Here is a 14,501-nt window from a genome sequence, read left to right as displayed (position 1 = left end):
GTATTCTGCACCTCACCCTTGTGGCAAGTGAGAGATGACAAGACAAACAACTCTTGGATTTAGTCCTGTCATTCACTACCAAACATGGAGCTTCTGGATCCAAACTAATTTCTGCACTACTCTGACTCAACAAACTTCTTCAGTGCATAGCTCTGTTCTCTATCAATATATTAATTTGCTAAGATCAACCATGCCAAGCGTTCACACCAACTGACATTTAGATGTAATTTAATCCTAATAAAAAATGTGTTTTTTGGAATCATATGATTACACACCGACAGGCTGTTTTGTTTATCGTGGCTTTGAGAGTACCGCTTTAATATTCTTCATTATAATTGGAATTAAAGGCCATTGCATTGATTCTTAAAAGGGCTACTAAGGCAAAGTCCCATACTGCTCATATTTGTATGTGTGTGTGTATGTGTGTGTGTGTGTGTGCACGTGTGCCATTTCTCCACGCTACCCTTTGTGTGTGGTCATGCTTCACATTTTCATTTAAGCTTTGATCACATTAAAGCTATTCTCACCATATTAATGTTAGTCAATGAATAGATTAAATATTCAATTAAGCCTGATGCAGGCATGTGTGGCAGAGGTTTTGAGACTGACTGTGTGTGTATATGTGCGTGTGTGTGCTTGTGTGTATGAGATACAGAGAGAGAAAGAGCGACAGTGAAAGAGAGAGAGTGTGTTTAAATGTGTATGTTGATGTGTAATGATGTGTAAATATATTTATGGCTCAGGGTCACAGTGGTATTAACCTGACCCAGGCTGGTTTTCTCTCTGGGGAAACTCCACAACTGCTGATTGTTCCGAGTTTCTGTCAGCTTTTGTGGGCCTTCTAGCACTGTGGACAGAGCAAGAAGCCCCTTTCAGCTATGCAGGAAGGAAGATCATACAAAGATGAGTAAAAAATGAAAATAAAATAAACAACAGATGCTTCCACAACTTTTATTTTGTTCTGTTTTTCATTTGTAGCTTTGGGGAGGGGGGGCAATATCTTACAACTATCCAGTTGTTTAAGACTCGTGGGCATTTTTTTTTCTCATAAAGTGAGATAAAGCTTATCCCTTGACTCGCCCGCCTCACAGGACGACTACATACTGTGCCCAGTTAAGTGCTGCTTTTACGAAGTGGAGAAAGCATTCAGTAAAATGTCCCATCAGCCAGGCATATGCCAAAGGCCTACATCTTATTCAAGTTTTAAACCTCTAATTGGAAACGTTTAAAAGGCGTTTAAGAGTGCCCTTTCTTCTCCCTTTTCTCATTTCCCATTTAATGTGTTGTGTCAAAGTCTATTACCTCAGTTGGACGTTTCTGTCCCTTAAGTTGAAAAAAAGGGAAAGGAGAGAGGGGGAGGGGGGAGTTGGGGAAAAAAAAGAGAAGCCATCAGCTGAGGTTTGCCAGGTCGATAAAGCTTTTTAGATTTGGAGATGTTTTCAGGGGGAGCCCATTTCCTGCGGCTAAGAGTTGTTAATGGAGCTTAAGGAATTATCTTATGACTCTCGGGTTGAGAGCAGTTTATTTCAGCCCGGGCCCTGCTCCTGTGTCGGAGTGGCTGAATATGCTGCTGTCAGAGCCGCTTAATGAAAAGTAACGCGTCGCTGATTACAGTTTTATTTGGTCTCTATGTAAAAAGCTCCTGTTAATTTACCATCCCGCTCCCTCTGTGCGTTCGTATTTGCCATGGCTGAATGATTTAGTTATAGGTGGCCCCTCTCTCTCACTCTCTTTTTCTCTGTCTCTCTCTCTTTGAGTGCACTGTGCGCACTGGTCTCTCTCCCAGGACACACCCCCCCCCCCGTTCTCTCTCTCTCCCTCTCTTCTGTCTTACTTCATGTCTCTTTCTGTCAAATAAAAAGCCAGTTGGTTCAGAGGTCTAATAAAATCTGTCTTCATGGTAAATTAATTAAATGTCGGGACTATCTGATCTTCGGGGATTTTAACTATGCGCTAATTTTCTATCAGAGGCCATGAAAATTTAAATGCACCATTTTGTATGTAGGTTAAACAGGTGTACGTCAAGTCAAATAGGAAAGCATTTTTTCTCCCCTCCCTCCCAAGTAAAAAATAAGCACCCTCACAACATGTATGCCTTTCCTTGATTTTTATTCTGAGGTTATGTCAACGTTGCTACTCGAAATGCTGCAGGCAAGGTTTTTTTTTCGGCCCAAGAAAGAAAATAAATAAATAAAAAATACAAGCGGTATATAGAAAATTTCTTTTGTCCGCCGTTGCACTTTCTTTTAAAGGGGCGCGTGGAGGGCGGGGTGATCTCGATCTTTGGTGCTTTTCCCATTAAAATTCATCACCGAAGCCCCTCCACACCACCACCACACCCCACTCCCTCCTCACAGGACAGAGTCCCCGGAGAGCTCCTCTTTCGCCATTACTGTCAAGTACCCTTGACTCCTTTCTTTTTGCCCTTTTATCTACAACAACTAATTCGAGTTCCTTTGCCCTTTTCACTTCCAGACGACGTGAGTGCCTCTTTCGTAAAAGCCCTTTCACTTTTCAGCGGAGGAATCAGCATCCGCGCTGTTTTTCTGCCGGATCCCCCACCCCCGTCTCCAGGAAAATCGAGGGGTTAGTGTCAAAGCGAAAACTCCTCACTTCAAAATTATTTTACGGGCCTCCGTTTTGAACCCATTAAAGGACGTATGGCGAATAACTTACCCTTCTGACAGCCGCATCATGGAAGATGTTGAAATATTTCGATAATATTATCAGAGAGCAGAGAGGGGAAATCAATAGCCCGACATGAGATATGACTGTGAACATCCCAATTACAGCCTGTTTAGAGGGAATTAATGAGGCAGATCTTAGATACTGATATTGTTCTGTCTTGTGGGGATGAGCTGCCTCATTTTCTTCCCGTCATTGCACAAGAGTGAGTGTTTTCTGGGGGGAAAAAGAGGGTGTGAGATGTTAGATCGTGAGAGTATTTTATGGTTTAGGAGTGATGGGAGTGCTGTTTTAAACTGCAGGATGCTTTTTAAAATGTTTTCTCCCCTCAGCCTTGCAGCAGGCCCCATATTGCGGGGGAAGGGTGAAGTCATTGTTTTAGATAAAAGCAAACGCAAAAGTAGAGCAGAAGGGAGAACGGCCTGGTTCAGCACCATAGACAGCAACTCTCACCATTAACCCGACATCACAAGCGCTCTTCAGAAACCGACTGTTTTTATTTTTCAGTGAACAAAGTTGAAACGCTCTCATCCACTCCCAAGGAGAGCAGTGCATTAGTGAGACTTATTTTTCTTTTATTGGTGATACTCAGCTGCTGAGACCTAAATAATATTCAATTACATTAGCATGCGCATATATTAAAGAAAAAAAATTAAAAGGAAAAAGCTTAGGCCTACATTTTTTTTGTTGTTGTTTTTTTTCCCAAGATGTAAACTTTGTTATACATTTTTGTGCGTGCGTTGAATCGAAATGTTTCCCTTCTGTAACTCGAGTGTAACAGTTTATGGCTACAACTGTTTTAATAAAGAATAAAACATAACAAGGGAATCATAGACACGCAATAGTTCTCTCTCTCTTTTCTTTTCTTTTTTCTTCCATCCGAGTTTTAGTCACAAAAAGTCTTCCACTCTCTTTGCAAGAAAGGATCATTTGGTTTTGTTAGGAGCAGAAAAGTTTATTGATAGTTTTTGGAAAACTCATGGCACTGTCTTTGGAGGAGTTTTGATGCTGCTGCAAGGCCGACGTGCTTCTCTCAGCCTCCAGAATTGTGCCTTTGGTGTTCGTGGTCCAAGAGACGGTGGTGTTGGTCAGGGCTTGGCTCAAAGTGCTGTGCCTGAACAAGGGGTCGTGGAAAACCCCGTCCACCCAGTTTCTCAGGGTTGTGACCGGCGAGTCCTGCCTGTCCAGGCCGGTCACGGGTGAGGTAGCGGCGGGGGACGGGGTGAGGGAGGAGGGCGGGGGCTGGCACCTCAGCATACAGGATGGGTACTCAGTTTGGTTCAGAGACGTCGCGGTCTGCGCCAAAGACCAGATCCGAGGTTTGCCGTCTAATATCTGGTGCCCTTGCTGCTGATTATAGCACGCCTTTTCCTGCTGTCTGCTGTCCGACTGGAAGCCGTCGTTATGATTCGTTTTGAGACAATTCTTGCTCAAGTCCTGCTCCTCTCCGAGAGAAACGGGGATGGAGAGCTTCAGAGACGCGTCCTTGAGGAGGTGTTCGCCTGGGCAGTCGGTTGTCGTTGTGGTCATGTGTGTGTTCATGTGATATCGGTGCTTCAGCTCACACTCAGAGCTTTCAGACTCCAGCGTGTCGAAATCGTCCAAGTCGCTCAACTGGAGGTCCTTGTCGGGCCGGCTTCTGGTCTCTGGAGAACAAGAACAGAAAAGAAACGAGGGGCGTGTCAGTGTCATACAGCAGGACAGAAAATAGGCTTCCAATCAAAGGTGTAAATTAATGTTTCACACCTGCAAATTATAATGTTTGGGGAAAATAAAGGTTCCCTTAAGCTTAAAAAAATAGAGTTTTAATTTCAATGTATTCAACTCTATCACAATTAACTGCTTAATCTGATATCAAAACTCCAGGAGTCTAAACTTATTTATATATCTGACTCCTTTTTAACTCTGACTGAGGCCTGTCTCATGTCCCTCTATTAGTAAGTTCTTAGTGTTGGCCCAGTCTGATGGCAGGCCTGTGCAGCATAGTTCAAAAATAATGTTGCTGCTGACAGGTTTCACGTGTCATATAGTAATGATTAAGCCTATAATGTGGCACAGATCATTGGTAAACCTTTCAGTCAAACAAATTATTTATTATCAGGATGTAGTGTCTATCTATAATTACAGTATAAAACCTTCTATTAAAAATATATTTCTTTGTAAGAGATGTCAGAGTAAACTAAAATATGAGTGTGGTCAGGTTTTATAGGACTATCTGTACAGTCTGGTATGGAATTCAAAATGCTGCAGAATGCTACAATTTGTAATTTAAGGAAAAGTCTATTTATTAAGTGTCTGTCTATAGCTGTAAAGGAGCAAATTATTTATTTAGTCTTTATAAGAAAACTAAATTAAAAAAACATAAATCTCATCTTTGTTATTGTGAGCTATATAAAAAGTCAAAAACTTCCCTTAGAAAGAGTTCAGCTTTGGAGTTTTACAGCTTTACTTTATCCTTGCAAAGCACTCTGACACTAACCATCGTCATTGTTCTCGCTTTTTATCTGCTCCTCTTGAGATCCATCCTCATCATCGTCATATCTTTTCTCCTCTGAGCCCTTGTTTCTCGGCGGCCATGTCATCTTGTTCTCCTTCTTGAGCCTCCTTCTAGCATTTGCGAACCAGGTGGAGACCTGCGTCAGGGTCATTTTAGTGATAATGGCCAGCATGATCTTCTCTCCTTTAGTCGGATATGGGTTCTTCCTGTGCTCCTGTAGCCAGGCCTTCAGCGTGCTGGTTGTCTCTCGTGTAGCATTCTTTCGTCTTGTTCCCCCATCCATGGAGCCATATCTGTTAATGAGAAGAAGGCAAGCAAAATACTAATGAGAGAGTAAATATAGTATGTAACGCTTGTTGCTTGACAATTTTTAAAGCACTGTCCTGGCAGTTTCTCTCCTTACAGCCATGACAGAGCCATCTGCTTCTTGGAATTTTTCTGAGCTGATGCGTATCATGTTTTATAAGCCTTGGAGTCACACTCCTGCCTTCGTCAGCGCAAATAAAATTTAAAACTGAATATCAGAAGCATGTTTCACTTAAGAGATATAATTCCGAAGCTGTAGCGAAAGGCATGCAAGCAGAAGATCATTACCCTGTCAAAGGTTACATACTGTACACGCTAATATTTCTTAGAAAGCCGCAAAGTCATGTGAAGTCCACAGAAAATGCTTTATAAGACTGAAGGCATCAAAAGCAACAGAGACTCTGACAACATCCCTAAAACCCCCTCAGATAATGCAAAGCTCTCACAAAGTTAATATGCTATTACTGTCATTTAGAAAAATATAAGCTTAGTAAAGATGAAGAGTGTAAATTATGGTAAGCATTCTTTTTTTCTGGTCATTTTTGTTGTGCCACCTATTAAAACCATTCTTAGCACAGGCTACAGCTCTTTCCCTACCCTCACCTCTCCCACAAATATCAACCATAAGCCTACATTTAAAATGCATGCTGTTGATTTTCAGTCCGCAGTGAGCTGTAAAAGTCCTCTTGGGAGGCTTTTATGAGGCCTTTATTGCTCCGTATAGCTTAGAGCAGGTCATGCACTGAAAAGGGAATCAAAAGGAGACAAGTGCTGCACCTTTCCTTAGCCTGTGTTGTTCTCAGATAAAATAGACTGTAAAATTGCTTTATTGAGTGTAATGATGAGCCCTCAGGTAAAAGATGAGTGCAGACAGTATGGTGCTGCTGTTGGCCTGCTTGCTCATCTGGGTGACACAGGTTATTTAGCTTTTTGCAGTGTGTGCACTTTCGAGCATTCCTGATGACATCTTTTGCCCTTTATGCGGTATTAAAAGTGATTGGTAAAAGCACTTGTCGCTTAGGTTTTGGGCTACATGTTGAAAAGCTTGAAGTCTGCATGAGACATCGAGTACCGCCAATACAATATCGAGTGTGATCAACGAATGTGCAACAATAATAAAAGCAAGCATGTGGTATCACAATGCAGTTCTGATACCGCTGCTAGGTTCTGTTTTAAGGTAAATGCACAGTCACGTATGAATCACGTTCACACGCTACCTTTTCACCACATCACAGACTTATTGCGGATGTCAGCTGATTATTGGGAAGACCTTTCAATATGGCAGGCATGCTCTTCACAACAGTGTACAGGCCTTATGTTTTGATGAAAGGGGCATGGGTCCTCTGAGGCAATTCACCCCATCAGAAAAGAAATGTGTCATGAGATGAAGGTGATCACCCAGTGTTGCTTGACGCGATGAGAATGGCCTTGACCCCTCGGGAATGATTGATTTAATGCCAGGAAACTGACCCTAAACTACAGCTCAATATTTACCTCTCGCTTTCATTTTAGTTACATCTTGTGTTTGTTGCTTAAGAAAGCTGGGATAAGTTTCCACTTTTTTGGGATAGCAGACTTAAAGCGCATAGTTCAAAATCATTTCTGATGCAACTAACTTCCCTCTGTTTTTCTGCCTGTACCACATTTTACTCAAGCAGGATATTGGGTCTACCTCAAGTGGTCTGTTGTTTGAACTGATAATGAGCTTTTTTAACATGTCAAAAAAGAAAAATCAGCTGTCACAGAAACCTACCTGTCATACTGATACTGCCCCAAGGTAGGATCATAGGGGTAGTAAGCTGTGGCCTGGGTTATTCCCGCATGCGCAGAAGCTGTGGCATCTTTAGTATCAAATGTACCCTGCAATCGTACAGCAAGACACGTTTTTAGAAGAGTGACACACAAAAAGGGGAAGGTATTGCAGCATTTTAAACAATCAACTTGACAAGAAGAGATGCGCATTGGTTGTACTTTTAGGTTGCCATCAACAAGGATAATGATTCCCAAAGAAATCCAAACTATCATAAAAACAAAAGCCCAATAATACAATACAACAATAATGTTCTGCTAAAAGTGAAGAAAAAATCCATCTCATATTTTATGTACATATAAATATGATTGTATACCAACTGCAAGGACAAGACTTTTTTTAAGGACTGAAAAGTTGGAACTCTGATTATTTTTAAAAACAAATCAGACAAAATAAATAATTAGAATTCACAGTTGTAGGTAAAATAATGTCTAAGAAGATTCCAACCACCCCTTTACTGCCAACAGTGATTCCACTACATGGAATTTTATATGAAACCAAAATGAAACAAGCAATACTTTACTTTATCTGAGCATGTCTTCCTTTTAGAATCATTCAATTAAAATAAAAAAATTAATTAAATAAACTCCGAGAAGTTATTTGCACTCATGTTCTGACAATTTTATCAGGCTGAGTCTTCAAATTCACTTTTGCAGAGATGAAACAGACTGAAAACGACGGAAATCACATACGTTTAAAATTAACCTGCATCAACACAAGCTGATACGAAGTGTGTTATTCTTTGGAGTGAATTTTTAATTTCCTTGAAACGGTTTCGTGAATATAAGAATGCATCTTCTGCATTTAAAGGCTAATGTTTTGCTACGTAGAACATTAAAAATGAGAGGGAGAAGAGAGGTGTGCCTGCTTCAGCTTCTGAACCTTGCAGGTCCATAAATCAATGCCAAGAGGGATCAGATGAAGGGCTTACCAGTGAGTAGAAAGCGGATGCGTCCGTGCCATATGTAACGTAATTCCCATAGCCTTGACCACTGGTGTAAGGGCTCCCATACACTCCCAGCGCAGCGGCTGAGCTCAGCTCGTGTCTCGCCGTGGCCAGCAGCCGGCTCTCATACACGGGACAGTAGACAGGTGTCTGTCCAGAAGCCGCTACTCCGGAGTCGGCTATGGATCTGCCGGTGGACTCGCAGCAAGTGGTCAGAGAGTTAGTTGTCATCAGGAACTGGGTGGAGATGAAGAGAAAATTCATCGGCTCTTTTTTCTTTCTTTTTTTAAAAATTAGAACATAGGTTGCTTAATTTAATGTTGCACTGAAACAGAATGACAGGTGACGAAGTTAGTTTAAAACTTGTCTTAAAAATTGTCTTGATTAAAAAAGTTCTACACGTTTCACTTTCACAGATCGCGAAATTAAACTTGGTTATAAAAAAAAGTTCGTTTTTAAAATTATACAATTTACTTCTTTTGAAATGATCTACATTGTCTGCCCCTTTTTTGTAGATTGCCCATTTAAAAAATGGCAGATCTACTGGCGACTAAAATAGATCAGAGCAGACCAGATCTAAAGTCGAACGCCACAACTCTGTTCGCGTGATAATATGTGCGTAAAACTGTCCAAAATGTGCCGTCTAACAGGCTTGATTCAAAATCAAAATCCATGCCTTGCAAACAGATACATGCTTTTCCCAGAGATTGCTCGGTAATACCTAAAGTAAAGAGCCAAACGATTTTTCATGGCTCACAGCCAAAATAAAACAGCTGCTGTTATAGCGCAAAACACACATGGCGTGTGCCGAACAAGTTGCCATGTGTGTTCCAGAGCAGATAAACATATGGTTAACATTACACAGCGGCTATTATCTTACAGAAATCAGTGAACAGGAGGTCGGGGGTCTCGATGGTTTCTGGATACCTTCTTTTCACCCCCTTTCTTTCTCGCTTTAGCTACACAGGTACCACTGGCTGCAATGCAATACCTTTCCGGTGCCCGAAAAGACATTAAAAGTCTCCCGGAATCTTGGCTAAAGTGCGTAAAGGGATGAAGCTTAAATCGATGAGACAATCACCCGTTGCGACATGAATACCACAGCATCCTATAAACAAACGTAGTTACACGAACTTACTTGTGGAGCAGACGAATAGGGATATCCAAATTGTGGATATGACATGGTAGAGAAGTCCCCCAATATCCAGAAATAAAGCGAGACTGAAGGTCTCCACTCTAACGCAGGCTGCGGCTCTGTTTGACTGTACCAATTGATTGGTAAGCACAGGCTCCTAGGATGCTTATAGGGCGAAGCAGAGTAGCATGTTTAATTTGTAAAAAGCCCCCACTCAAACGACTTTAAACTGCATTAACTAAACCACCTAATCAAACCTCCCCTTTTCCTTTTCTAAAACTCCACTAACAATAAATAAACGCATTAGGGAAACACGAGCTTCTTTGCCAAGAATAATCACTTTGTTGTCAGATACATATTTTTGCCTATAAAAAGTAGTATAAAAGACGTCAGCAGCAGAGGCAGGTTGTTTTAAACGCCGGTGACTGTGACGTCAGAAGTTTCCCACTCTAAAAATGACCAGACTGTAACTTTAATATGCATTTTCTTTCTCAGGATGACGAGAAAAAAAACTGAAAGCACGATATAAAGCGGAAATGTTTAATAGAGTAAAAGGCACGGAGTACCTTTATGAACACGAATATGTCCTGGAGATTAATTTGCACGAGCAATCAATCAATTAGGCCAATCAATGGCTTAAATATGCACACGTCTGTATTCGCTTAAATGAATTAGGCCTAATGAAGCACATTCCTATCATTCCTCCGAACAACTTCTAATCACACTGGGAGCTAATTGGTTTCAAATTAATTTGTGAAGCATATTTTCATACTAAAGAGAGCAGCCAAAGATGAAACTAATTAATTAACAAAGTAAATGTATTTTATAATACTAACATTCGGTGCAATATCTATCTATCTATCTATCTATCTATCTATCTATCTATCTATCTATCTATCTATCTATCTATCTATCTATCTATCTATCTATCTATCACTTGTGTATTTGTTAGGAAGACTCATCAAACTGCTGTAAAAACCCTCAAAACTGGCTCGCCACCTTGCCGGTGCGCGTTGCCCTGCTTGGAGAATCCCGGGTTGAGACATGTGGATAGCCCCAGGGGTCACTCCTCAAATTAATGATGATGTACTCCTCCTCCTTCTCCTCCCTCCCTCCTCCTTCCTCTCTCCTCTCCAGCTGGATCTCTGCCTGCCGGTGACAGGTCGATTGAGAGTGATTGATGACTATCTAGGGGACCCGGGCCAACATAATAATATGATTCCGGCACCTTGCAATAATTGCTTGCTTTCATTTACAGATGAAAGAAGTAATAAAGAGCTCTGAGGACGAAGACGTTTGTGCTTCGGTTAAGTAACTTTTGCCTCGTGTCGCTCTTTTTTTTCTTTTTAAATAATTTTTGTGAAGAAGTTGGGGTTTCTGTGGGAGGGTGGGCTTTATAAGATGTCTGTTCTCTCATTCATTTTGACAAATTGAATTATAGGGGGTTAGTACCTCCAAGCAAATGGCCGCATTAACACAGTGAACGGGGGGGTCAAAAGGGATCAGCCAGCCCTTTTTAATTTGCATTAACTCTAATGCCACCTCAACATTAACAACCCGTCTGAACCGCTCAAGCATACACTCACTCACAGCTCTCACACACACGAACACACACGGAGGGCCTACTGCTCCGTTTTGTCTTATAAATTTAGACTTTTTTCCTTTATTGAGTTTATGTGCGACGTAGTGCATAAAGGCAGGGCGGGACCCAATTTATCTTCAACATCACACACGGGACGAAACGAAAGAGAAAGTGATGACACCTTCATTTTGGTTTGGGGTAAACACAAATACACACGCGCACGCATTATAGACTAACCTGGGCGTCCAGCTTTGTCTGTTTCTATTTGCATACACCTCTACACATGTTGGTGTACAGAGGTAAGGAGAGGGTGAAAAAATCTTAGAGACACATCCACTGAACTATAGGCTACGGCTCACACCTCCTTCCCCTCCCCCTGGGTGTATACCTTTTCATTATCCACTGCGTTACCCAGTTTTATCATGCGCCCGTGATAAAATATTTAGGCGCATTAGTGTATGCCTTTTAGACGGAAAATGAAGGAGGTTCATGCTTGTTTACCGTTTAAAGATTAAAAGAGGAGATTCTTTTTCCCCTTCCTTCCAGATGTGAGGAAGCAGAGATGCTCTGTGGTTAAAGTGGCGCAAGCAGGGGGAAGATGCTGTTCCATTTTAGGGCAAAGGAGTAATGCTTATGGTCTGGTTGCACTTGTGTGGTTCCTTCCTTTTTTACTGAGGATAAACGCGATAATCAGAAAAATATATCAGTTACTAATGATCTAGATTAATGAGCCACTTGAAGGTGGCTTTACTGTACAGATTAGGATAGATAGCTGTGTTCAGTAGAGACCTGGTGTAGGAGCATCCATCATGTTCACAGAGCAACATAAATCAACCCCTTCACTCAAATTAGACTATACATCACTATATTGCAAATTACTCTGCATAAGAATACCCACAGAGAGCTTGAAATTGTGCTCATTCACATCAGATCAGCCCAAATTACTGCAATTTGAATAATCTTTAGTTGCACTTTGAATCGAGCCTGATAACTTGCATTGACTTTCCAACGGAACTCATAATACAAAGTGTCAGTTTCCTGATAATCTGCTGTTGATTAATGAGCCAAGAGAAGGAGGAGAGTGCGCGGGAGATATATGTGTGGGACTGTTTACCTCGAAAGAAATACACACAGGAAAGTGGAGTGGGAGCTGAGTTTACTAAACGAACTATGTTGTGGGTTTGTTAAAGCCATCTGTCAGTCTTCTGGTTTGAGATCATATGAGGAAATCTTTAAAAAAAAGGAAAGTAGTTTGTCCATATTTAAATCTACATGGTCTGGATCTGTAAGAGCTGGGAAAAAAACCCCTGCACAATGTAATTTACTTGTAATTCATTTTTTCATGTTGATTTTTTTCAGATAAGAATTTTTTTTAACTTTGTGTGAGCAGTTTATACTCCCAGACTGAAGCAGCAGAGGCAAAATGTGTGCGTTCTGCTCACAATATGAGAGCTGACTTAGAACTGAGACAGGAAACTTGTCTGAATCAAGTGTGGTTCAGTGATAGTTCTGATGTCAACCTCTGCCATGTTCAAACTCCCAGACGTGGGTTAAGATCAGGTGAACAAACTCAGTGGATCGTCTTTATGTCTCTTCTCTTGTCTTCTGGAGCTATGAATGAAAACGGAATGTTATCCATAATGGCATGTTATTTCTTTTAAAGGTATTGGTCTTTTTTGTTGCAGTATAGAGTGCATTTTGTCACATTCTGTTTCACCTTATGTGGACATTGCTCCAGTGCTCTGATGTCTTCTGGTCGACTGTCTCAATAACTGTTTTTTCAGTCAGCAGTGTAGAAAACCAACAGTGACCTCAATAGTTGAAGACAGCTGCACAGACAAACTCTCTCTATGACATGAAGCCCCGAGCAGCTCCCAGGCTTTCCAATAGTGTCCATGTTTCTCCTTCTGTAGTCGTGGAAATATGTCTAAGCATTCTTACACACTAGCAATCAAACAGAATGCTTATCCAGCACAACATCAGTCTAGCTACTGTCTAGTCTTGGTGTCCCACTGGAACATTGATCTCTAGTGATCTTCTCAAAGTATAGCTTATTTCTCTTTTAAAGTAAATTAACTGTTTTTCCTCAGTTATCATTGGGTTCTAAAGCCTAAGTTTATTTATTTATTTTATATAAGTGGAGCAGAAAGCTTGGCTTCTTCAAGAACTTGGTGTAAAAAATAGGAATTCTTTGTTGTTGCTAGCAGTGTCTTGGTGGTTTGTACACTGCGACCAGCATTACAAGTCTTTTCAAACTGGAGTGGTTTTTGAAGTTGATTCCTTCAAAGTACTGTTTTTCCAGTTAATTCTAAAAACATCAGTCAACTAGTAATGGATACCTGTAATGGGGCAAGTCTATAAGAGACAAGATAGAGAATAAGCTGGTAAACAGCTATTTTTATAAAGATTTCCTTTCTTTCTTCCTTTCTTTTGTGATTTCCTACTTTATTATTTTTGTTCATAAGAAACAAAATACTAAACATTTTCTTTAACTGCAGACATTTTTGCTTGTCAGAGGGGAAAGGTAATGAGGGCTCAGTTCCATTAAGTGTCCCATAAGTGGAATTCTTTGTGTTTTCCCTACTGTGATGAGTCAAAATGTTTGCTGTGAAAAAAAGTCTACAGATGTTTTACTTAATGAATTATAGTATAAAGAAAAGTGTAGCATGCTTTTTATTAATTAAAATGTTTTGACCAGATTTCATTAAAAATATGAGACGATGCTGCCTTATAACGGTGTAATTTCTGGACTGTACAAGCTGTTAATTAAAGCAATCTTTTGTCGCCGTTTTGGGGGGTATTTACAGCTGGCTACAATGTTAGACAAAAGGCAGTATTTGTGAGATGTAATTTATGGGCTGTAATCAAAAGCATTACAAAGCTGAAAGAACAGATTGTAATTTCTGTTAATGTTGCACAACTCCATGAAGCAACACTTTAGTCACTCAGGATGTGGTGGGAAAGATTTGATATTTACTGCATTACGCATATTATGAAGATGGACTGTGATGAATTATGCAAATTATGCAGAATTAGCACCTTGTATCCAAGTAGGGTGCAAAGCAATGATGGTAAAATCCAGTGAAATGGAGCTTCCACTTTATAAAAGTAACATGATAATATGCTTGAGATGAGTGTACCCGACCCTCTATTTCTCAGTTTTCCTCTAGCTCCCATCTCTCCGGGTGTTAGTCTTCTTCAGCCTCTCTAAGAGGTTTAACATGTCAAAGTTCTCTCAGGTCATTCATAATTGATCACCACTACGGCAGCATCTTCGCTGCACTTAGTTAACTAGCTATCTGCAGGTGTTCCCTTAGCAACTGGCCGGGCACTGAAACACGGAAGTACTATATGTAGACTCCCAGGTCCCCAAAATGAGAACCCAATGTGTCTTGTAAATCCTGGTGTTGGTCCTATGTTCACAGGTTGTGTTCTTGGACAGACTTTGTATGTATGCCCATTACGTAGACAAGGCTATGAGGGAACATAATCAAATCTCCTGTAAAACAGGCAGCTGTTTTGTTATCCCTGTACTGGAAT

The 14,501-nt window shown here is 40.8% G+C and overlaps 1 protein-coding gene across 1 annotated transcript; it reads right to left on the bottom strand.

Moving 5' to 3' along the window:
- Positions 1 to 1,825: 1,825 nt before the first annotated feature.
- Positions 1,826 to 10,163, bottom strand: irx4a (iroquois homeobox 4a). Its single transcript, XM_005936025.2, has 5 exons — positions 9,383 to 10,163; positions 8,230 to 8,481; positions 7,242 to 7,348; positions 5,165 to 5,475; positions 1,826 to 4,331 (listed from the first exon to the last, which is right to left on the bottom strand). The coding sequence occupies exons 1-5, from the start codon at positions 9,425 to 9,427 to the stop codon at positions 3,625 to 3,627; spliced, it is 1,422 nt and encodes a 473-aa protein (XP_005936087.1). The 5' UTR covers positions 9,428 to 10,163; the 3' UTR covers positions 1,826 to 3,624.
- Between the last annotated feature and the right edge of the window lie 4,338 nt (positions 10,164 to 14,501).

This window comes from Haplochromis burtoni, unplaced genomic scaffold (genome assembly GCF_018398535.1).
Source record: "Haplochromis burtoni strain Fernald_Lab_line unplaced genomic scaffold, NCSU_Asbu1 Contig_206, whole genome shotgun sequence".
NCBI lineage: Eukaryota > Metazoa > Chordata > Actinopteri > Cichliformes > Cichlidae > Haplochromis > Haplochromis burtoni.
The sequence above is the reverse complement of the archived record's forward strand: the minus strand, read 5'-3'. Positions and strand labels throughout refer to the sequence as shown.